Raw genomic sequence first — 21,468 nt, forward strand, 5'->3', positions numbered from 1 at the left:
GGAGACAAAAGATAATTGGAGTCCGCTGCTGTTTCGCTCGCTTCTCTATATAAATTTTATAAGCTCATTCTGACCGACGATGATAACGGGAAATTCAGGTTAGCAGCTGCGATTTAAACCCGTCTGTGCCGACACCTAGTGGTCGAGAATAAAATGACAGTCGTTTTCTCTTCAATTGAGAGTAAACTATCTTCTCAGCACTCAGACTTCAGTTTCTAATGTAAGTCCTGTCATAGCTTAATTAGTGCTTATAGTTATTTTCAGTCGCAAACAATTGCAGTTTTTATGTTACAAACTAAATTTTGTAGTTAATGCCCAAAGACATATGTCCTGTCTTATCTCCTGAACATAAAAGATCAGAGGAGCTGAGTCTCTTCAGTCTTGCACAGACTCGAACCCAGGGCCCCAGTGCTGTGAGGCAGCAACGCTAGTCCAGGTCTAACCCTGATGGCAGTGAATTCATTCCCTGCCGGGACAGTCTTTCACTCTGGCTGTTGTTCTAACTTCCTCGATGTCCAGTTTGTTTCATCTGGGTTTGTTCTGCATTATCATTTCTGCGGCGTTAATAATATTAACAAAATAAATAATTAAACAAGCCGACAGCTTAACGATGGCGCTGTTTACGGGGCGTGGAGCCGCAGGAAATCATTAAGACAGCGAGAGTGTCCAACACGCCGAGCGGCCGGGGCAATTTAATTATACAGTATAGACAGCGCTGCGCACACACACCCGCGCCGTGAATATATCTCCTTGATTGCCTCTTTCCAAAATCGGCTCTGGGAATTACCGGTGTGTCCGACCCAGGGAGGAGTGTGAAGGGAATATTAATGAGGAGATATCAGAGAGGGAGAGCGGGGAAGAGTGATAGAGGGGTGAATTTGGGGGCAGGGTGAGAGGAGAGGGACAGCAGTTTCCACAAAAACGACAGACCAATTCTTTATTTCACCTTTTTAATTCACAAAGCACAATGACACAAGAGAGCCTTGTCTCCCTGGAAAAGGATTGAAAAAGTGCATCAGTATTTCCGAGACAAAACTCCGCCGACAGATAACACACTAAAGAAGGATTCTCTTGCCAGATAAAAGCATATTTTTAACGATATGTGTGATTGTCTCTTTTCCTTTGATAAAATATTCTCTGGCAGAAACAGCCTTTCTTCTCCTTCTCATCGCAGATTTGGCATTTCATTTGCATATAAAATGTGAAGAAAAAAAAAGCAATCAAACCCAGTGCCTGTAGAATAAACCCTGACGATTGTGACAGCAGTAGCAGACGGTAAAAGATCAGTGCAACAGCTCCAGATCACACCCCTCCATGTTGTGTGTCAGGGTGCAGTCACCCCTGGCACCTCTTCCACTTCTGTAGTCTGGTACACGGTTCGAGTCGAGAGGCTGGGCCTCTGGCCCGTGCTTAGTCCTAGATCTGGGGTGTCCAGCCCAGCCCCGGGGGAGCCCCTCATCCTAATCTCACTGCGTTCTGCTCTTCAAGCAGGCGACTTTATTAAATTTAGCAAGAGATCGTTTCGAGCATGAATCTAAAAAAAAAACTATAAATCACTCACTTAAATCGATCAGTAACTTCTAATTGTCTCCTAATCTTTAGAGTAGAGGGGATTTCAGGAGGACCAGTAAGAGCCCCATGCTTGACCCCCCCGCAGGCTCGATTCCCTCCTAGATGGCGGACAGTCGCTCCAGGCCAGCGTCCAACCCGACCCCTCCCTCAAGTCGGCCGTTCGAGAGCGAGTCTCAACAGCTGGCCTGGTTCTAGACCCCCCACTGCCGCCTAAGATCTCGACCCGCCACTCTAGAACAGCCCCGCGGCCCTGACTGTGCAGAAGAGGAGAGTCCAGTCAACACCCTGCATGAAACCCGAAGATAATCACATATTTCAAGAGCGAAAGGAAAGAGCCTCAATCTCATCTCTTTTTAACGGCGATGAGCCCCCCCAGGACTGCCCCCCCCCCCAGCTGGAAGACAGGCGTCCTGAAGACCGAGGTCCTGCAGAAGAACGAGGAAACACAGATGAGTGCCGTCTGTCCCACAGTCCAAGTGTCCATTACCCCACCCCCTCTCCCTCTCACTCCCCTCTCACCGGTCAGACCAGGGGCTGGGTGTCTCCCACAGTGGAGGGCAGGGACTCCACACTGCTCCTGTAGATGGGCTTCTTCTGGGAGTGATCGTCACTGAGAGAGAGAGAGAGAGGACAGTGAGACAGACAAGCTGGGGACAGAGAGACACAGACAGGGGACCCTGCCTGTCTCTCCGCCATGTTCTCTGAAGTGCTGTGTTGATTGGGTCTGCTTTAGCAAGACAAATTCAGCAGGTCAGTGAAGCGCCGTGAATTGGAACTTCTAGAGACAGGAGCACAGAGAGAGAGAGACGACACAGCGAGAGAGACAGAGAGGGGCACACAGTGAGACAGAGAGAGAGAGACACAGGTACACGGTCACCTACATGGGCCCCTTGCTGGCCCTGTGCTTGCTGCGCCGGTACAGACAGACGGACAGGCCCAGCGCCAGGAGCAGCAGCCCGGCCGCCGGCACAGATGTCATCAGCACGAGACGGCCCTGCGCGGACTGGAGCCAGGGGAGCTCTTCCTCTGCGTGACCCCAAAAACCACATCCATCAGAACCCCCATGACACACAGAGACCCCCCACCCCCCAAGACCGCCCCCTCAGCCCCTCCCACCAACCTGTGCCACACCCTGCAGCCCCCCCCGCCTCGTCTGTAAAGACCCCCCATCCGTGAGGATCACAGGGCCGGATTACGGAGAACTGCACGGATTTGGAACAGCCTGAGGCTTCTTCGGCCCCATCGCTTAACGAGCTCACAAATCAATTAGTGACTAATTTCCCCTTGAGACAAGGGCCCTGGGGCGTGGTCACCCTGCTCCCCCACCCCCTGTCCCCCCAGCAGCGTCCCCACCTGGCACCACCAAGATCTGCAGGGAGCGTCTCTTGACCAGAGAGGAGACGGAGGGGTGTTGTGCCGTACAGGTGTACGTCCCAGAGTCCTCCTCTCGAACCCTGCGCAGCTTCAGCTTGCTGGACAGCTCCATCCAGTCATCGCCCTGCAAGCAGAGGAGAGGAGTTGGGGGGGGGGGGGGGATTGGCAAGACTGAGCCACCGCCACCCCCCTTATTTGCAACACAGTGGAACAGTCCCTTATTCCCCATCCCTTCATAATGGTCCAGTCTGTGTCAGCATCTACAACAGGCCCTACAGGCCTGGAACAGCACTGCTGCGTTTCGGGTTTGAACATGCTGCAGTGGGCCTCTGCCTGCTCCTGCAGCTCTCAGTCACCCACTAGAGGGCAGCATTGCACGGCGGCGCAGGGCTCACTGCTGAGGGAGACCCGACCCAAGCAGCACAATAAGGCCTTTATTTCGAGGGAGACATTTCAGGGGAAGAAGAAAAGCTTTGAATGCGATTTCCGTGCGAGAAGAGAGTCAGAAGCAGGGAGGAGCTCTGCATGAGGGAGGCTGGGATTCACCAGACAGAGAGACAGCTGTAGTGTAAGTGGTACGGAGAGAGAGAGAGAGACAGGCAGGCAAGGAGAGGCTCCAGTCTCACCTCTTTGCTCCAGGAGAACTGCGGCGTCTCAGAGGCCGAGGTCGAGCACTCGACCTCCACATCGCCCCCTACAGCCACGCGCAGCTCCTGCAGCTGGCCAGAGAAGCGGCTGTAGAAGCTGCTGTCCCTGTAGATGGACAGTTCCCTCATGTCTGTGTGGGGGGAGACAGGGCAGAGGCAGGTCATGAGGCAGAGAGCTCACTGCACGCACACACACGGACCCACTCCGGACCCACTCACAGTGCACGGGGACGGACAGGCTGTTGGAGACGCTGGAGCTGTTGCTGGCGCTGGGCCCGGTGTCGTTGGCATGGGAACCGTCACGGGCGCAGCGGTAAGGGCCACTGGTCCAGCTCTGTACCGCGGGGATGTGGAGCTGCAGGCGGCCCTCAGTCCGGGTCACATTCACCTCGAAGAACCAGCACCGGAAGTGCCGGGCCTGGTCCAGGCGGTACCAGGAGCCCATGTACTGCAAGAGACCAGACACAGTGAGGCGGACGGGCAGTCAGGCGGTCAGAGAGACCGTGAGGTGGACGGGCAGTCAGGGAATCTGACAGATCAGCGGAAATGTTGTCCGAGCAGGTAGCACTGACCCGAGAGTATTTCTGGAAATACACTCCACTCATGTCCGACTCCGGGTCAGAGAGACATTCCAGACTGATAGACTGACCCTCCAGCACTGGGCCAGCTGGACCCTTCAAGACCAGAGAAGGAGAACCTGACAGAGATACAGAGAGAGAGAGGGGTTCATACAGACACACTGACTGGACACTCCAGTACATGAACACTGCACTGAGAGAGAGGGGTTAATACAGACTCACTGACTGGACACTCCAGTACATGAACACTGCACTGAGAGAGAGAGGGGTTAATACAGACACACTGACTGGACACTCCAGTACATGAACACTGCACTGAGAGAGAGGGGTTAATACAGACTCACTGACTGGACACTCCAGTACATGAACACTGCACTGAGAGAGAGAGGGGTTAATACAGACACACTGACTGGACACTCCAGTACATTAACACTTCCACATTCCACCACTTGTCTTCTGTGGAAGACAGGGGCTTCCCACTCGCAGATCTCGATCCCACCACCACGCTGTCCCTCCCACACGCGAAACCGAAAGTCGCAGGAGCCCGGGGAAGTCTCCCGGCGAGACCGTGGCTTCGTCGCTGCAGATCAGCTGGTCACCCCCTCTCCGCCCCGTGACACAAACACGCGGGTCATCGCGGGTTTCACGCGCCACTCGTCTGTCCCGTGCGGCTCCGAGGACTCGCCACCCCCCACCGACACAATTTCAACCCGGGTATTTCATCCCACCCGCCCGCTCGTCCCCGACCCGACCGCAGGTACCGGTCCGGCCAGGCGAAAGTCAGAGCGGTCTCTACCTGCGCACTTGGGAACCTTCCCCAGCCGAGCCGAGCAAGAAGCCCTTTCATCATCATCATCAAGTCGCCTCGGCCGCCCAGTATTGCGCCAATACAAGTTCACCGAACTTTCCTGCCCAGTTCTGGTGTCGAGAGGTTCTCCCCGGGTCGGTTTCCGAAAGACGGCTCTGACGGGCGAAGGAGCCGCGACCTCGGCCGGTTCCGAGGTGAATATCCGAGCGCCGTGTCTGGACCGGGACCCTTGCGCGAGCAGGGGAGGTTCCGAAAGCGAACGGTACCGCTTTCGTGCTGGCGCTCGTGTTCGGGTCTCCGAACCGGAAGAAGGACTCACAGACCAGCAAACCTCCTGAAAGTGCAATGCTCGGAACCGGATCCAAAAGCGATTCCCCCCCCAAGCCTGCTGTGGGTCACCCCAATTCTGCCTTTCAGAACCGGCTGCGTAACGACCTTTAAGCACCGCGATAAAGCGACCCAGTTCCTCTAGTCCGGCTGTCCGGACAGCAGACAGTTTCTGTTGTTCTACAGTTCTGGCCGGATCCGGCCGGAGAGAGCTCACCGCGTGACCCGGGAAGAGCCAGCAGGCCCAGGAGCGCCAAGAGGAGAAAGGTTCTCATGGTTTGCGTTCGGTCCGGTCGGTCTTGGAAGCTGCGCCAGTGTGAAGCAGGAAGTGTCTACTCCAGATTATATATCGAGCCGCAAGACCCGTCTTCCGCAAACAAGACTCTCTCCGCCCTGCCTGCACAATTAACACGCCTAATTAGCAATTATAACAGCACCAGAACATGAAAATCAGAATCAAAATGCGCATCTTTTTTATTGACTTAGGCTAACGCAACCTCTCCCGTATTTCAATAACCGGACGATAAAAATAAATTGTTTCGGTAAATATTTTTGCTATATATGACGTCAGGTATAACTTTTTTTCCCCGTAGTTATACAAGCTGCCCTCCAATCACAACGCAAGGAATCCGTGACGTCATGCGTTGCCAGACTGTCTTAGAAAATGTACATTGTGTGGCCTCATTTAATCCCCTCAATTAGCAGGTGTTATGAACGATGTGGTGTGTTATGACACCACAAAATTAGATGGGGATTAGATGGGATGCTGGATTTACACACCCCAGAGTATCTGTAATTTTACATTAATACTCCTTCATCACCATCAGAGCTGTAGAGTCACTGTAGAGACACTCAGTCCAGCTCATCTGTATCTTCACACTAACACTCCTTCATCATTATCAGAGCTGTAGAGTCACTGTAGAGACACTCAGTCCAGCTCCTCTGTATCTTCACACTAAAACTCCTTCATCATCATCAGAGCTGTAGAGTCACTGTAGAGACACTCAGTCCAGCTCCTCTGTATCTTCACACTAACACTCCTTCATCATCATCAGAGCTGTAGAGTCACTGTAGAGACACTCAGTCCAGCTCCTCTGTATCTTCACACTAACACTCCTTCATCATCATCAGAGCTGTAGAGTCACTGTAGAGACACTCAGTCCAGCTCCTCTGTATCTTCACACTAACACTCCTCCATCATCATCAGAGCTGTAGTGTCACTGTAGAGACAGTCAGTCCAGCTAATCTGTATCTTCACACTCACACTCCTTCATCATCATCCTCATCAGAGTTGTAAGTGATGAAGAACCTGCCCCCCCCTCTGTGCTTCGCCTGCGTCCGTCAGCCGCGTGGCAGAACCGCGGCTCCTCGCGCTCGAGGTCTCGGGTGTCGCTGACGCGGCAGCGAGCCGGGGTCAAAGGGCAGGTCCGGACAGGCCTCAGCTGGGTCTGCAGGCATGCGGCAGGGCCGCGGTGCTGAGGGACCTGGGCCAGCTCCCGGGGTGCTGTGTGTGTGTGTGTGTGTCTGTCTGTGCATCCATGGATTAGACAAAGAATCCTGGTGTTAGTGTGTGCGTGTGTCACTGTGTGTGCATCAGTGCGTGTGTGTTTTGTGTAGTGAACAGACTGTGGAGCTCAGTGTGTATCAGTGTGTGTATTTTGTGTAGTGAACAGACTGTGGAGCTCAGTGCGTATCAGTGTGTGTATTTTGTGTAGTGAACAGACTGTGGAGCTCAGTGTGTATCAGTGTGTGTATTTTGTGTAGTGAACAGACTGTGGAGCTCAGTGTGTATCAGTGTATTTTGTGTAGTGAACAGACTGTGGAGCTCAGTGTGTATCAGTGTATTTTGTGTAGTGAACAGACTGTGGAGCTCAGTGTGTATCAGTGTATTTTGTGTAGTGAACAGACTGTGGAGCTCAGTGCGTATCAGTGTGTGTCTTTTGTGTAGTGAACAGACTGTGGAGCTCAGTGTGTATCAGTGTGTGTATTTTGTGTATGAGTGCAGGTGTGGCAGCGAGACAGCGCCTGGCGTGGCTTCTGAGTGGCGTCGTGCTTCAGCGGTGCGTCGGCCGGAGAGTGATCCACTCAGCGCTGCTGTGACCCGCGGGTCCGACGCCACACAGCCCAGCAAACACAAACCCACCCATCAGGTCAGCACACCAGTAACTGGCCTGGTTTTATAAAGCCGAGTAGCTGCTATTGTGTAGAAGAATGTGGACAGCAGACACACTGACTGTCCTTCCAGGACCAGGACTGGACAGCCCTGCGGACACACTGACTGTCCTTCCAGGACCAGGACTGGACAGCCCTGCGGACACACTGACCAGGCCTCCAGGACCAGGACTGGACAGCCCTGCGGACACACTGACTGTCCTTCCAGGACCAGGACTGGACAGCCCTGCGGACACACTGACCAGGCCTCCAGGACCAGGACTGGACAGCCCTGCGGACACACTGACCAGGCCTCCAGGACCAGGACTGGACAGCCCTGCAGACACAGACTGACCCTCCAGGACCAGGACTGGACAGCCCTGCAGAAACACTGACTGACCCTCCAGGACCAGGACTGGACAGCCCTGCGGACACACTGACCAGTCTCTCCAGGACCAGGACTGGACAGCCCTGCAGAAACACTGACTGACCCTCCAGGACCAGGACTGGACAGCCCTGCAGAAACACTGACTGACCTTCCAGGACCAGGACTGGACAGCCCTGCGGACACACTGACCAGTCTCTCCAGGACCAGGACTGGACAGCCCTGCCGACACACTGACCAGTCTTTCCAGGACCAGGACTGGACAGCCCTGCGGACACACTGACCGGCCCTCAGTACTGCATTCGCCTGGCCTAGCCTGTAGTGTGACACCCAGTAATGGCAGCCCAGTGTCCGTGTGAAGCTGGTAGCTGGTCTTTATTGTCATTAGTGAGCAGAAAACAGGAGGAGAGGAGCAGGACTCAAAAGAACAGAAGGGTCCGACTACAGAGAACATCGGCCACAGTGAGAGAGAGTGAGAGGGAGAGAGGGGAGAGAGGAGGAAGAGAGAGAGGGGAGAGAGGAGAGACAGAGAGAAAGAGACAGAGGAGAGAGAGAAATTTAAGCGCAGGTATGTGGAAAGAATCTGAGATCAGGCATGTATTAAGTAAGAAGAGCTCTAAGGATCTTTGTACTGAACAGCACAGACCATCTTATAACACTATCCACTGAACTCCAGGAACACCAAGCGTTCAACACTCCAGGGGTGTAAAATAAGTAGCTTTAAGGATTTTTTTACTGCACACTGTAATGCCCAGAGCACTGTGTAACACTTGTGAATGGACTTCACACAAGCCATTCTGTCTGCGAGACTAGTCCAAAAACAGAAAAACAAACACTTGTCATCTCTCTGAGTGTCTTTAAATCTATCTGAAGATCTGAAATGACACTGCTCCGCCAACCCTCCATCCTGCTCCTCCACCAGCACTGTGTCAAGTTGATTACATCATAACTTCGGAGATGGAAAGGAACAGGCTGACTGCTCTGGAGGGGAGGGGTCTGAGCTGGAGCTGACTGCGCCAGAGAGCACTGCGCTGGAGTGGACTACGCTCGAGAGCACTGCGCTGTAGCTGACTGCACTGGATCTGACTGCACTGGAGAGCACTGGACTGGAGGGGACTGCGCCGGAGAGCACTGCACTGGAGGGGACTGCGCCGGAGAGCACTGCACTGGAGGGGACTGCACCGGAGAGCACTGCGCTGGAGCTGATTGCGCTGGAAGGGACTACACTGGAGGGGACTGCGCTCGAAAGCACTGCGCTGGAGAGGACTGCGCTGGAGGGAACTGCGCTGGAGGGGTCTCTGCTGGAGCTGACTGCACTGGAGGGGACTGCGCTGGAGGGGACTGCACTGGAGGGGACTGCACTGGAGGGGACTGCGCTGGAGGGGTCTCTGCTGGAGCTGACTGCACTGGAGGGGACTGCGCTGGAGGGGTCTGTGCTGGAGCTGACTGCGCTGGAGGGGACTGCACTGGAGGGGTCTGTGCTGGAGCTGACTGGGCTACAGGGGACCGGGGGTCAGTGGGACTCCCCTGGATGGACCAGCAGACCCCAACAGCGAAGGGACTCCCTGAATCCGAGAGAGATGTGTAACTCCACAGACAAACCTCAACTGGACTAATTACTACATTGACTTCGTTAGGGGGCAGAGTCATTTAAAAATGGCTTTTCAGGGCCTCCGGGGCAACAAGCGAACGTTAAAGGCACACTGGGGTTCAAACAGCTTGGAGTAAAACCGCCCAAGACAATATATACAAGATAAATTAGTTGCTGTTAATTCTTACTGCACTTTTAAAGGCCTCACATGAAGGTTATTTGTATTAGAATACATGTAAAGAACACTGTCCCCAAGGTAAGCAGGGAAGAAGGAGCTGGAACGAGCCGGCTGGGACAGAGGACAGCTGGGGAGGACGTGTCCAGTCTGGGGCTCCAGCCTGCCTGCAGTCCTCACACAGAGGGGTCTCTCAGCACGTTTCCAAATGTCTCAGAGCCACCAGAATTCTGCAGCTGTGCCATCCTAGAACTGTTCCCCTCCTTTCGGAAGGGAAGGCAGACGGGTGGGAAGGTCCCGTTGGGCGCCGGGCTGCGCAGCCCGGAGACTCTGCTGGCCGCCCGCGGGCTGCTCCCGGGAGGATCCGCGGCTCTGCAGGCCTCGCCCTTCTCACTGGTCGATTTCCAACTGCAGTTCCCACTCCGGCCACCAGGCGTCGCTGCAGGACCACACACACAGGATCAGCTTTGGTTTGTACTGTCTGCGCATTCGTCCGCCCCAGGAAACAGGCACGGGCCAGAGGAGACGGAGACAGAGACAGAGACAGCAGGAGTTAGAGACGGAGAGACAGACAGAGGGGCGAGAGAGGGGTAGAGAGACACAGTAAAATAGAGAGGGGGGCAGAAAAAGTGAGAAAGAGAGAGACGAGCAGAAAAACAGGCATAGAGAGAGAGACAGGACAGTGAGAGGGAGAGGGAGACAGAAAGTCAGGCATAAAGAGAGAGATTCATTCAGACTTTGGTCATGCCAATAAAGCTCTTGAATCTGGGACACAAAGAGAGAGGCAGAGACAGGGAGATAGAGAGACAGGCAGAGAGACAGCCTGGTCATGTCAGCTGTGTCAATAAAGCTCTGGAGTCTGAGAGCCAGAGACCCAGAGGGACAGAGAGACTCCCACAGTCGGAGGGCTGGAGGGCTGTCCTGTCGTTCCTGGGGAGGGTGGGGCAGTACTGTGGTCAGTCTCACTCCACACGACGTGCCGAAGGAGCAGGCAGACTGTGGCCCCAGGAACTCTCAAGCTCTCCGAACTGTCGGAGGGGTCAGGGTCTGTGTTCGGAGGGGGTGGGGACACCCCTCCAGGGTCAGTCGCTGGCTCGTCCGCTCTCAGACTGTCCAGGGTCTCTGCTCCGTGAGGGCTGTGCTGGACCCCCTCCTCTTCCTCAATCCCTCTTCCTCTCTCCGGCTCTGGCCTGTCGGAGTAACTCCTGCTGTCTCTCCCCTCACACTAGACCAGCCCTGCACCCGCCCTCTCTCTCCTCTCTCTACACTCCCTCTTGCCCTCCCCTCCTCTCCCTTTCTGTCTCCTTCTCCTCCTCTCTCAACACTCCCTCTCTCTCTCCCTCTCCACCTCCTCTCCTCTCCCTCTATACTCCCTCTCCTCCTCTCCCTTTCTGTCTCCTTCTCCTCCTCTCTCAACACTCCCTCTCTCTCTCCCTCTACACCTCCTCTCCTCTCCTCTCCCTCTCTCTTTCTCCCTCCCCGCCTCTCCTCTCCCTCTACACCTCCTCTCCTTCTCCCTCTCTCTTTCCTGTCCTCTACACCTCCTCCCCTCCTCCCTCCCTCTCTCTCTTCCCTGCTCTCTCTCCCTCCCTGCCTCTCCTCTCCTCCTCCTCCTCCTGGTCGGCGTAGTGCTGCAGTTTCTGGTGCCGGTTGCGGGAGAGGGCGTCCCCGAACCGCAGGCCGCAGTCCTCGCAGGCGTAGGGCAGCACCGGCGCGGGCGGGGCCGGGGGCGGGGCCGGGGGCGAGCTGGGGCCGGGCGCGCAGTCCGGGGCGATCCCGTGCACCGTCTTCTGATGGAAGCGGATGCCGGAGCGGTTGGAGAAGCCCTTTCCGCAGGCGGCGCACAGGTAGGGCCGCTCGCCGGTGTGGATGCGGCAGTGGATCTTGAGCGCCCCCGACTGGGTGAAGCACTTGCCGCAGTGCGGGCAGCGGTAGGGCTTCTCGCCCGTGTGCGTGCGCTGGTGCGCCCGGATGCCGGCCAGGTGGGGGAAGCCGCGGCCGCAGTAGGAGCAGACGTAGGGCCGCTCGCCGGTGTGGATGCGCCGGTGGATCTTGAGCGCCCCCGACTGGCTGAAGCTCTTGCCGCAGTCCTGGCAGGCGTAGGGCCGCGCGCCCGTGTGCACGTGCAGGTGGACGCGCAGGTTGCTGTTGCTGTTGAAGGCGCGGCCGCACTCGGCGCACAGGAAGCCGCCGGCCTTGGAGGCGTGCGCGGCGCGCTGGTGCTGCAGCAGCTGGCCGGGCCGGGCGAAGGCGGCGTGGCAGTGCATGCAGGGGTGGCTCTGCCCGCCCTCCTGCTGGGCGTGGCCCTGCTGGTGGCGCAGGAGCTGGGCGCAGCTCTGGAAGCCGCGGTGGCAGGACAGGCAGGGGAAGGGAGGCGCGTCCCGGGCCGGACCGGTCTGGTTCCGTGGCGGCGGGTTGTGCTGCTGGTGGGCCAGGCTGTGCTTGGGGCTGGGGCAGACGTCTGGGTCGTGACGGCTCTGCTCCGATCTGGGCGGGCTGGTCGGCTCACCGGCGCCGTCGTCCAGAGCCAGGCCCAGACCCAGGCACAGGCCCAGGCCGACGGAACCGGCGCCCGCCTCCTTGGCCTGCATCTGGACCTCCTGGCGCCGGCTGGACTGGACCCGCGGCTGGGGGAGCCCGCTGTCCCGGGTCTTCAGGTTCTGGATGGCGAAAGGGCAGCCAGGACAGGAACAGGTCCGGTGCTGGACTGGAGGGAGAGACAGAGGGGGGGCGGAGGGTTATAGCAGTTTCTGCTAAAAAAAATAAAAAAAATAACGAAAAGGAGCAAAACGTAGAAAACAGACTTATAGTGGAGATGTCCAGCTGAAAAAAAACAAAGATCAATTATGAGTTCATTGGAGGAGTCTCTCCTCCAGTGGACGGAGACTCTGCTGTGGTCCTGCAGTGCTGTCAGTGAGAGCTGTGTCTCTCCTCCAGTGGATGGAGACTCTGCTGTGGTCCTGCAGTGCTGTCAGTGAGAGCTGCGTCTCTCCTCCAGTGGATGGAGACTCTGCTGTGGTCCTGCAGTGCTGTCAGTGAGAGCTGTGTCTCTCCTCCAGTGGATGGAGACTCTGCTGTGGTCCTGCAGTGCTGTCAGGGAGTGTGGACACAGGCCCTTATTTTCCCTGGACAGTCCAGGAATTGTAGGTATAAAGTACAACTGAGTGGTTTCACAACTGATGCCAAATGAGAGAATGGGTGTAAAGCAGAACGATAACAGGAGACCTGACACGTTTCTGCACGTTGCTGTGTCACTTACACTGCTGGCTGCTGTCGGACCCCGGCTCGGCCCCAGCTCTTTCGGCCTCCCGTATCTGCTCCAGCGCCCCCTGCAGGCTGTAGCTGGCCTTGCAGTGCTCGAGCTTCAAGCCGGCCTGGGGGCTGGGGTAGGCAGGCTTGCCCTGGGATGAGGCAGGGGCCTTGAGCCCCAGGGCGTCGGGGGCGGCACCCTCCCAGGTGCCGCGCAGCGCCTCCTGCTGGCCGCCGTCCTTCACGGGCGCAGAGGCCATGAGGTCGCCGATGAACTGGTGCATCTCCAGCCAGGAGCAGGGGCCCCGCTGAGACAGGGGCAGCGGCAACAAAAGACGAAAAAGTGTAGAAAAAATCCTGGTTAGTCCCAAAACATTTGGGGGGCACCAGCCACTGAGAAACAGGGACCCCACAGTCTGCTCTGCTGAGGGCCCCCCACTTTCCAAGAAACCACCAACGAGCACGGAACACCCACCCTGTTGCTCTTTCCCTGTGCCCAACCAGAACAGGGGAGCAGGAGCCCATCCCAGCATGCAGCAGGCACAAGGCGGGGTACCCCCTGGGCCCCCCGGACTGGGCACCGGGCCGCCGCAGTCACAGACGCGCACACACCAGGGCCAGTATTAACCCACCAGCAGGGCGGAGCACCCACAGGGAAAGCCCAAGGGAGAACATACAAACTCCACACACACAGCACCCCAGGAGCCCAGCTGGCCCCAGCGCTGAGAGGCAGCAATGCTGACAGACGGGCCAACAGGACAGCTGTCGTCTGATTATTATTATTATTATTATTATATTATCATCATCTCTCCTTCTCTGGCGAGCTCCTGACGCAAAGTCACAGCTGGCCCGGCCCGAGAGAGAGAGGGACTCTCATCTCAGGCTCGCCCGCCGGCCGCCCACACGCCGGGCCGAGCCGGTCCGGTACCGAACGGTCCGCAGGCTGGCGCCGCTGGGAGCCGAGCCGGGCAGCGCCGCCACTGCGGCCAGATGTTCCCCGCCCCGACAGCCGCGGCCGTCACAAGATGGCTCAGAGCCTCCCCTCCGCCGAGCCCCGAGTGAAACTGAGCTGTTTTTCCCATTTTTCTGAGTGGGGACGAAGCTAAAAAGCATCTCGGTTCTGTTTGGGAGGGTTCTGCTCTGTGGCCGGTTCGGGCGGAACCTCTGAGCCCAGCGACTCCTACTTACGGTGACAGCGGTCGGCAGGAAACAGTCTTTGTCCATTTGGAAAGAGAACATGAGGTTTCTAGTTGCTTTTTCTTCTTCGAAACGTTTTTCCCCCTTTTTCGGCGTGTGTATCTCTCTCTCTAAACCGTAACCGCTAATCCAGATATGTAGCAGAAAAGTGCGTGTTTTCCGAGAGGAGGCCGGGCCGGAGGAAAAGCCAGGCCGCCTGATGTTGTCTTAATATTTTTAGCTATCCTTCACGATTCAAAACTTATTCACAGCCTCGGCCCATCCCCCTCAACTCTCTGGACTGTTATTATTATTACTGTAGCTACACACATTCTTCCGGGTCCCCTCGTCATGTGACACAATTTGTAGTTTTTTTATGCTGCTGATGCCTACAACTCCCATAGGTCTTTTTTCCATCCAGCCAAACGCGCAGTGAAGGATGGGAAATGTAGTTCTTGTTATAAAGGTCTGGCATTAAGCGTTTACTGCTCGGTTTAGTAGCGATATTGGCAAATAACTGACAAAACTATATTCCACAATGACCGAGCCGAAAGAAGAAACTCCCGGGTCGACAATTCTGTGGTTGGTTCCAACGTGTGGTGCCTGTATGTGTGGAACTTCATGTTCCTTTAAACTGAATTCAAGCTGTATTATCCCAAGCAAAGAACTCTGCTGTACAGCACACAACAGTACAGCCAAGACAGACAGCGAAAACATCGCCAACGAAGGACGCCAGTAGAAAAGAGCTGGCTGTTTGAGAGTGAGCTTGTAGAGGGAAGGAAAGATTCGTGGTGTCCGGTTCTGTCACACCTGGGGACACAGGTGTCTCCCAGCTGGGAGGAGTGTGAATTCCCAATGGAGGGGGTGATCACCCCCCTGAAGGCTCTTGGCTGCCCGTTTCTAGAGGGCACTTCGGTTAGTTTGATTTGCTCCAGTGATCCTGCTGCCTAACTTCTCCGTTTCTCCCACACTGATGCAGCTGCCAGTACTGACACTGCCACACCAGCAGGTCAGAAGCACTTATACGCTTTCGCTGAATGACCTGGAGAAGTGCTGAAATGATTCTGCCTGAATTAACGCTAGCCGAGTCTCTGGTGTCCCCCCACCTACTCAAGGCACAGCTCCCCGAACCCAGGCCTTCGCCAGCAAGACGCCTGCTCTTCTGCATCTCATATCGCCTCCCTCCCTCCCTCTCTCCCGGTCCAGTCCGCTCCGCTCCGCTCCAGGGCTTCAGGGTGATCCACTGGAAGACTCTCCACTGGGGGGATGGAGCAGCCCCACTGCTGAATGTGACCCCGACTCATCCCCACTTATAACCCTTTCCAGTTCCTGACAGTGCTGGATCTCACAATCAAGGGACTCTTTATTTGCCTACAGACATCCAAAAGTAGCCGGTTTACTCAAAGTGGAAAACAAATAACACTGGTTTCCACTGCTGTCACTGGGAGTCACACTGTCACACCTGTAGCGGATCAGACTGCTGCGCACTGGGAGTCACACTGTCACACCTGGAGCGGATCAGACTGCTGTCACTGGGAGTCTGACTGACAGCACTGTCACACCTGGAGAGGATCAGACTGCTGTCACTGGGAGTCTGACTGACACACTGACACACCTGGAGTGGATCAGACTGCTGTCACTGGGAGTCTGACTGACAGCCCTGTCACACCTGGAGCGGATCAGACTGCTGTGCACTGGGAGTCTGACTGACAGCCCTGTCACACCTGGAGCGGATCAGACTGCTGTGCACTGGGAGTCTGACTGACAGCCCTGTCACACCTGGAGCGGATCAGACTGCTGTCACTGGGAGTCTGACTGACACACTGTCACACCTGGAGCGGATCAGACTGCTGTCACTGGGAGTCTGACTGACAGCACTGTCACACCTGGAGCGGATCAGACTGCTGTCACTGGGAGTCTGACTGACAGCACTGTCACACCTGGAGCGGATCAGACTGCTGCGCACTGGGAGTCACACTGTCACACCTGGAGCGGATCAGACCGCTGCGCACTGGGAGTCTGAATGATGGCACGCTACAGGCGAAGAGGAGACAGAGTCGGGTGCGAAGGTAAGCAGAGAGACAAAGCTCAGGAACCCATGATCACGATGAGCCACGATTTCCAAGACGGGTTTATTGGTCCTGATGTAATACAAACTCTGCTCCGACACACAGCTGGAGTATCGCCTAGCTACACCGCAGAGAGACAGCCACCCCCAGGGAAACAAGAGCACCCCCCTCTCGGTCACCCGTAGGGGGGCGCAGAGCGATACAGGGGCCCACACCGGGGCGCGATGTGGGTGCTTGTCCAGACTGGGGGGTCTAGCTCTTGCGGGGCCTCAGCCGCATCCTGGGCGGGGTCGGGGGTCGTGACCCCAGCGACTGCTCGGCGGCGTGGCGCATGTAGTGCTGGAGCAGGTCCCCGTCCAGGACGATCTGTCCGCAGCTGAGGCACTCGTGCGGCTCGCCCTCTTCCTCCTCCTCCTCCTCCTCCTCCTCGCCCTCCTCGCGGATCTCCACCTCCACGCAGGCCTCCCCGCCCCCCCAGCCCCCCTCCTCCCGTTTCTCAGGCTTCAGCGCCGCCCCGAGACCCGGGTCCGGGGGTCCGGCGTCCTGTCCGCCAGCCCAGGGGGCTTCAGACTTCACTGGAACCAGGACAGCCTGGTTGTCTTCGGACTTCACTGGAACCAGGACAGCCCGGTTGTCTTCGGACTTCAGCGGAACCAGGACAGGCCGTTTGTCTTCGGACTTCACTGGAACCAGGACAGGCCGGTTATCTTCGGACTTCACTGGAACCAGGACAGCCCGTTTGTCTTCGGACTTCACTGGAACCAGGACAGGCCGGTTGTCTTCGGACTTCAGCGGAACCAGGACAGCCCGGCTGTCTTCGGACTTCAGCGGAACCAGGACAGCCCGGTTGTCTTCAGACTTCAGCTGAACCACCTCGGACCCTGGGCCAGGCCCAGCAGCACCAGCGCCAGTGCCCTGCCCCCCATCCCAGGGGACTTTGGACTTCACTGGAACCGGTTTCCCCTCTGGACCGGGCCCTCCGTTCTCCCCGGCTCCGCTCCAGGGGGCTTCGGACTTCACCGGAACCAGCTCTGCTCCTGGACCGGGCTCCGTGTTCAAGCCCCCCCCACTGGGGCCCGAGCCCAGATCGGCTGCCCCGCCGCTGCGCCCCTCCTCGTCGCCCGGGGGTGCCCTGGCCGGCCCCTGCCCGCCCCCCCCTGCGGGGCCCCCGCCGGGGAGAGAGGGGCCCGCGGGCGCTGCGGCGGCCCCCGGGACCCCCGGGGCCCCCGGCACGAGCGCCAGCAGCGGGGCGCGGGCGTGGTTCAGGTAGCGCAGCACGACCTCGCTGGCGCTGGGCGGCACTGGCTCGAAGATGACGTAGGTCACGCCCGCGGCGCCGGCCAGCGCGGACAGCCCCGGGCCCGGCGCCGCGGCCTGGGCGGCGGCCTTCTTCCGGTTCCGCACCATCTCCTGCGCAGAGCAAGACAGACACAGGCACGTCACACACGAGCCACAGGCGGGCCGCTGACAGAGACGCCCGCAGCACAGCAGGCTGATCCACCCCAGGGGTTACTGTGCTGTCAGTCAGACTCCCAGACCGCTGCACTGCAAGACCCGGAGCGGATCAGACTGCAGCGGACCGGAGCTCCGACCGGCTGCGCTGCAAGACCCGGAGCGGATCAGACTGCAGCGGACCGGAGCTCCGACCGGCTGCGCTGCAAGACCCGGAGCGGATCAGACTGCAGCGGACCGGAGCTCCGACCGGCTGCGCTGCAAGACCCGGAGCGGATCAGACTGCAGCGGACGGGACCGCGGCTCACCTGCGTCTCTCCGCGGCCGCACGCCTCCTTGTGGTCCAGGAAGGCCTGCTGGTAGGCGAAGCCCTGGCCGCAGCGCTGGCACAGGAAGGGGCGCTCGCTGGCGTGGGCGCGCATGTGCGACACCAGCAGCAGCGCAGAGCGGAAGCCCTTGCCGCACTCCGTGCAGGTGTTGACGCGCTGGTGCGTGCCGCCGTGCCGCTTCAGCTCGTCCCAGGAGCCGAAGGCCGCGCCGCACTCCATGCAGCGGATCTCGTCGCGGCTGCCCTGCAGGCCCCAGCAGCCCGTCTCCTCCTTGTGCGACAGGAAGTCGCGCTCGTTGGGGAAGAAGCCCAGGCAGGCCACGCACTGGATGCGCTGCGGCTGGCACACGTGCTTGCGGTAGAGCGCGGCGAGGCGGAAGTGGCGCCGGCAGCGCACGCAGGTGTAGGGGTTGACGCCTAGGTGCGAGAAGCTGTGCCGGAAGAGCAGGCGCTCCTTGGCGAAGCCGCGGCCGCAGTCGGGGCAGGCGAAGGCGCGGCCACTGCGGTGGGTGTCCAGGTGGGCGCGCAGGGCGCCGCGCCGGCGGAAGCCGCGGCCGCAGTGCTCGCAGCGGTGCCGGCAGGCGCGCCGGTGGCGCTCCACGTGCAGACGGCACGCCGTCAGGCAGGTGAAGACGCGCTTGCACTGGTCGCACTGGTAGAACTCCTTCTCCTGGTGCGTCTCCAGGTGGCGCTGCAGCAGCAGGTCGGAGGCGAAGGCCGTGGCGCACACCAGGCACTTGAGCGGGCTGGCCTGGCGGTGCCGCTCCAGGTGGGCCCGGTAGTTGGCCAGGTGGCAGAACATCTTGGCGCACTCGGCGCACTTGTAGGGCCGCTCGCCGGTGTGGAGCCGCCGGTGCTCCATCAGCTCGAAGGCGGAGCTCAGCACCCGGGCGCAGACCTCACACCGGTGCTCCTGGGAGGAGCCTGGACCCGGGTCACCTGAGAGAGAGAGAGGGGTTCATACAGACACACTGCCTGGACACTCCAGTACATTAACACTGCACTGAGAGAGAGAGGGGTTCATACAGACACACTGACTGGACACTCCAGTACATGAACACTGCACTGAGAGAGAGAGGGGTTAATACAGACACACTGACTGGACACTCCAGTACATTAACACTGCACTGAGAGAGAGAGGGGTTAATACAGACACACTGACTGGACACTCCAGTACACAGTGTTGTACAACTCACCTGGACCTCCTCCTTTCTCACCCTGCTCCATCTCCTCGTCTTCCACCTCTTCGTCTTCATCCTCCTCCTCCTCCTCCTCCTCCTCGTCAGAGACCTGGCTGTCATCGGTTGACTCATCTGTTGCCTCTCTTTCCTTCTCCACGTCCTGTCCCTTCTTTCGGACAATGCTGATGCGTTTCTGCGGTTTCTTCTGCTTGCTGTTTTTAACGTCAGCCCGTTCCATCTTCTGTCTCTTTTTCGTCAGCACGGTCACTCCTGCTACCTTGCCGCCTCGGCCCTGTCCATCCGCCTTCGCCTCATCAGCCTGCTCCTCTGAGCGCTCCAGGGGCTGACCTTCGACCTTTGACCCATCGTTGCTCTGGAACAGCTCGGGGAAACCCAGCTCAGTGAGCTGGATATCAATGGTGAACTCTGACATGAGGACTGAAATGGGGAAAGAGAGGGATTAATACACTAATTCTATATAGGAACAAGTAATAGGTTTATTCCATGCTGAAAAAAAGAAGAAAGAGAACACAACGTTTCGGCCGTGGAGCCTTCTTCAGGTGTCATATAATTCTATATATGTATGCAATTATTATCGTATGTACACATGTGTGTGCTGAGAAATTATGTTTATATATTAAATTCCAAGATAATAAGACATCTCTGTGAAAGCTGGATAACTCCATCAGTATTTTACTTATATCATAGTTACCCTTTGACAGAAAGTCAAGATCAGATATTTTTTGAAAGACCAAACTGGGACTGAGGCTCCATCGATTCCGAATATCCCTTCTAACCAGCTGGTTTCGAAGGTCACATATTAAGTGCAAAACTCTAAACCGTTCAAGCCACCTTGGTTTATGGGCTAAAACCATCATGGGTTTATTTTTCCCATATACACTTATGAAGTGATTAGTCAAAACCAGGAAAGTCCAGGAAGTTCAGGAAAGTCCGAGGAGAGCGAAGAAAGCGAGAATCGCTCTGATTGTCACAGTAAGACAGGAGCTTCCAGCGATCAATCTCTAACCCATCGGTTTTGAGACCTTTTTCTTGGTTGTATCTAAAATGGGGGGTGAATTCAATTTGATCTTTTCAGATTTGAATCCCCAGGTATGTCAGCTCTTTCTTTACATGTTAAACCTGCTCAGTGAAACAGCCCCCGGGAGCTTCAGCTGTTCGGCCGGCCCGCACGGGGAGACACGAAGGAAGGTGCGATTCCGACACGGGAGAAGAGAAAAAAACACCCCGACCCACTTCGTAGCCAGGAGAGAAACGTGTCCGCCGAAGCCGGGCATGTCCTGGACAAGAATAACAAGCACTTCTGCTACACAGATCGCAACAACAGGCTTGTGGGAACTCTCACCTTGTGTTGGGTGCACTGGGCTCCTTGTCAGTCGGTCATCGTCGTAGCAACACGGCTACCGCACGCAATTAAACAATTACCCATCGCGACCGGCAACGACATCTCCTCCAGTTTCCAGGCCGGGAAGGCCTGTAAAACCAGCCTTCGCGAGCTACAGGGCTTTATCTGTAATTAATTGGTATAAAAGGCCCTTCGACGCTGGATGTTTTACTGTTAAGCTGCTTTATTCCGCCTCAATATTAAAATCCTCCATAACACCCCTCTTTCTGTGTATTGATTCCCCTCTTTCCGGCTTCCTGTAACCCGACCGCGGCGCATGACAGTGACGTCGCGGCGTCGTTGGCGCCGTCTGTTTTATCAACATGAGAGTAACATTTACCAGTATACGAAATTCTTTATGTTTACTTAGAGGTCCCACAGCAATATCCTTGTAAGCCAGATTTGAACAAGTATTAATACTTTTTAACCAAGAACAAACGGAACGCCAAAAGGCTGTTGTAAGATGACACAAAAATATGTTCGGTTGTTTAATTATCGGACACACAAAACACAGGTGTTACGGTCGGTGTAAAACCTCGTCTCGGGGATTCCTTGATCTGTTAAGAATTTTAAACTGAATGTCTTTGGTATTTGGTGGGATGGGAAGAGTCACATGTTCAGATCTTGTTCTGACAAGAGTCTCATCATCTATATAATCAAACTTTAATTTCCTCTTGATAAAGGGGAAATGCTTTCAGCCATTTTCCACATTTATTCTCCAAAATATTACAATTCCCTTGGGTAATAATGGACTTGTGTCACTATAAGAATGGAACTTTTCACCAGAAATTCAGTTGGAGTAGTATCTATTGTTTCATTAAAATGTTTCAGATTACATGACCGTTACTGTGATGGGGTTGTCATTGGTCACCTGATTGTTGGACTTCCAGGGAACACGCAGACTCCACACAGACAGACTCTCCAGTCCACAGTTGAACCTGGGACCCCAGTCCTTTTACCCCTACCTGTCCACCCCTCTGTTTGTCTGCCTCTCCCTGAAAAC

General features: G+C 56.7%; 3 protein-coding genes across 3 annotated transcripts; all 3 read right to left on the reverse strand.

Annotated features, from left to right (window-relative positions):
• Positions 1-933: 933 nt before the first annotated feature.
• On the reverse strand, positions 934-5,798 carry LOC102696350 (vascular endothelial growth factor receptor 3). Its single transcript, XM_069185372.1, has 8 exons — positions 5,524-5,798; positions 4,166-4,290; positions 3,813-4,041; positions 3,573-3,724; positions 2,926-3,070; positions 2,454-2,598; positions 2,092-2,182; positions 934-1,997 (listed from the first exon to the last, which is right to left on the reverse strand). The coding sequence occupies exons 1-7, from the start codon at positions 5,579-5,581 to the stop codon at positions 2,095-2,097; spliced, it is 942 nt and encodes a 313-aa protein (XP_069041473.1). The 5' UTR covers positions 5,582-5,798; the 3' UTR covers positions 934-1,997; positions 2,092-2,094.
• Positions 5,799-8,198: 2,400 nt separating this feature from the next.
• LOC138225357 (zinc finger protein 135) lies at positions 8,199-14,444 on the reverse strand. The gene is made up of 3 exons (XM_069185336.1): positions 14,046-14,444; positions 12,868-13,165; positions 8,199-12,315 (listed from the first exon to the last, which is right to left on the reverse strand). Exons 1-3 carry the CDS (start codon positions 14,094-14,096, stop codon positions 11,144-11,146), a joined length of 1,521 nt encoding a protein of 506 aa, XP_069041437.1. The 5' UTR covers positions 14,097-14,444; the 3' UTR covers positions 8,199-11,143.
• Positions 14,445-16,151: 1,707 nt separating this feature from the next.
• On the reverse strand, positions 16,152-20,747 carry LOC138225354 (uncharacterized). The gene is made up of 4 exons (XM_069185298.1): positions 20,427-20,747; positions 19,079-19,501; positions 17,863-18,821; positions 16,152-17,512 (listed from the first exon to the last, which is right to left on the reverse strand). Exons 2-4 carry the CDS (start codon positions 19,494-19,496, stop codon positions 16,355-16,357), a joined length of 2,535 nt encoding a protein of 844 aa, XP_069041399.1. The 5' UTR covers positions 19,497-19,501; positions 20,427-20,747; the 3' UTR covers positions 16,152-16,354.
• Positions 20,748-21,468: the final 721 nt, after the last annotated feature.

The sequence above is a fragment of the Lepisosteus oculatus genome, chromosome 27, assembly GCF_040954835.1.
Source record: "Lepisosteus oculatus isolate fLepOcu1 chromosome 27, fLepOcu1.hap2, whole genome shotgun sequence".
NCBI lineage: Eukaryota > Metazoa > Chordata > Actinopteri > Semionotiformes > Lepisosteidae > Lepisosteus > Lepisosteus oculatus.

Coding starts and splice junctions, on each gene's coding strand:
- LOC102696350 (XM_069185372.1), bottom strand. CDS start 5,581: ATGAGAACCTTTCTCCTCTTGGCGCTCCTGGGCCTGCTGGCTCTTCCC. Junction 3,725..3,812: donor CCTGTCCGTCCCCGTGCACT/GTGAGTGGGTCC, acceptor CCCCCCACACAG/ACATGAGGGAACTGTCCATC. Junction 2,183..2,453: donor AGGGCCAGCAAGGGGCCCAT/GTAGGTGACCGT, acceptor TCTCTCTCTCAG/TGACGATCACTCCCAGAAGA.
- LOC138225357 (XM_069185336.1), bottom strand. CDS start 14,096: ATGTTCTCTTTCCAAATGGACAAAGACTGTTTCCTGCCGACCGCTGTC. Junction 13,166..14,045: donor TCCTGCCGACCGCTGTCACC/GTAAGTAGGAGT, acceptor CCCCTGTCTCAG/CGGGGCCCCTGCTCCTGGCT. Junction 12,316..12,867: donor GTCCGACAGCAGCCAGCAGT/GTAAGTGACACA, acceptor CTCTCCCTCCAG/TCCAGCACCGGACCTGTTCC.
- LOC138225354 (XM_069185298.1), bottom strand. CDS start 19,496: ATGTCAGAGTTCACCATTGATATCCAGCTCACTGAGCTGGGTTTCCCC. Junction 18,822..19,078: donor TGAGAAAGGAGGAGGTCCAG/GTGAGTTGTACA, acceptor TCTCTCTCTCAG/GTGACCCGGGTCCAGGCTCC. Junction 17,513..17,862: donor GCGGCCGCGGAGAGACGCAG/GTGAGCCGCGGT, acceptor TGCTCTGCGCAG/GAGATGGTGCGGAACCGGAA.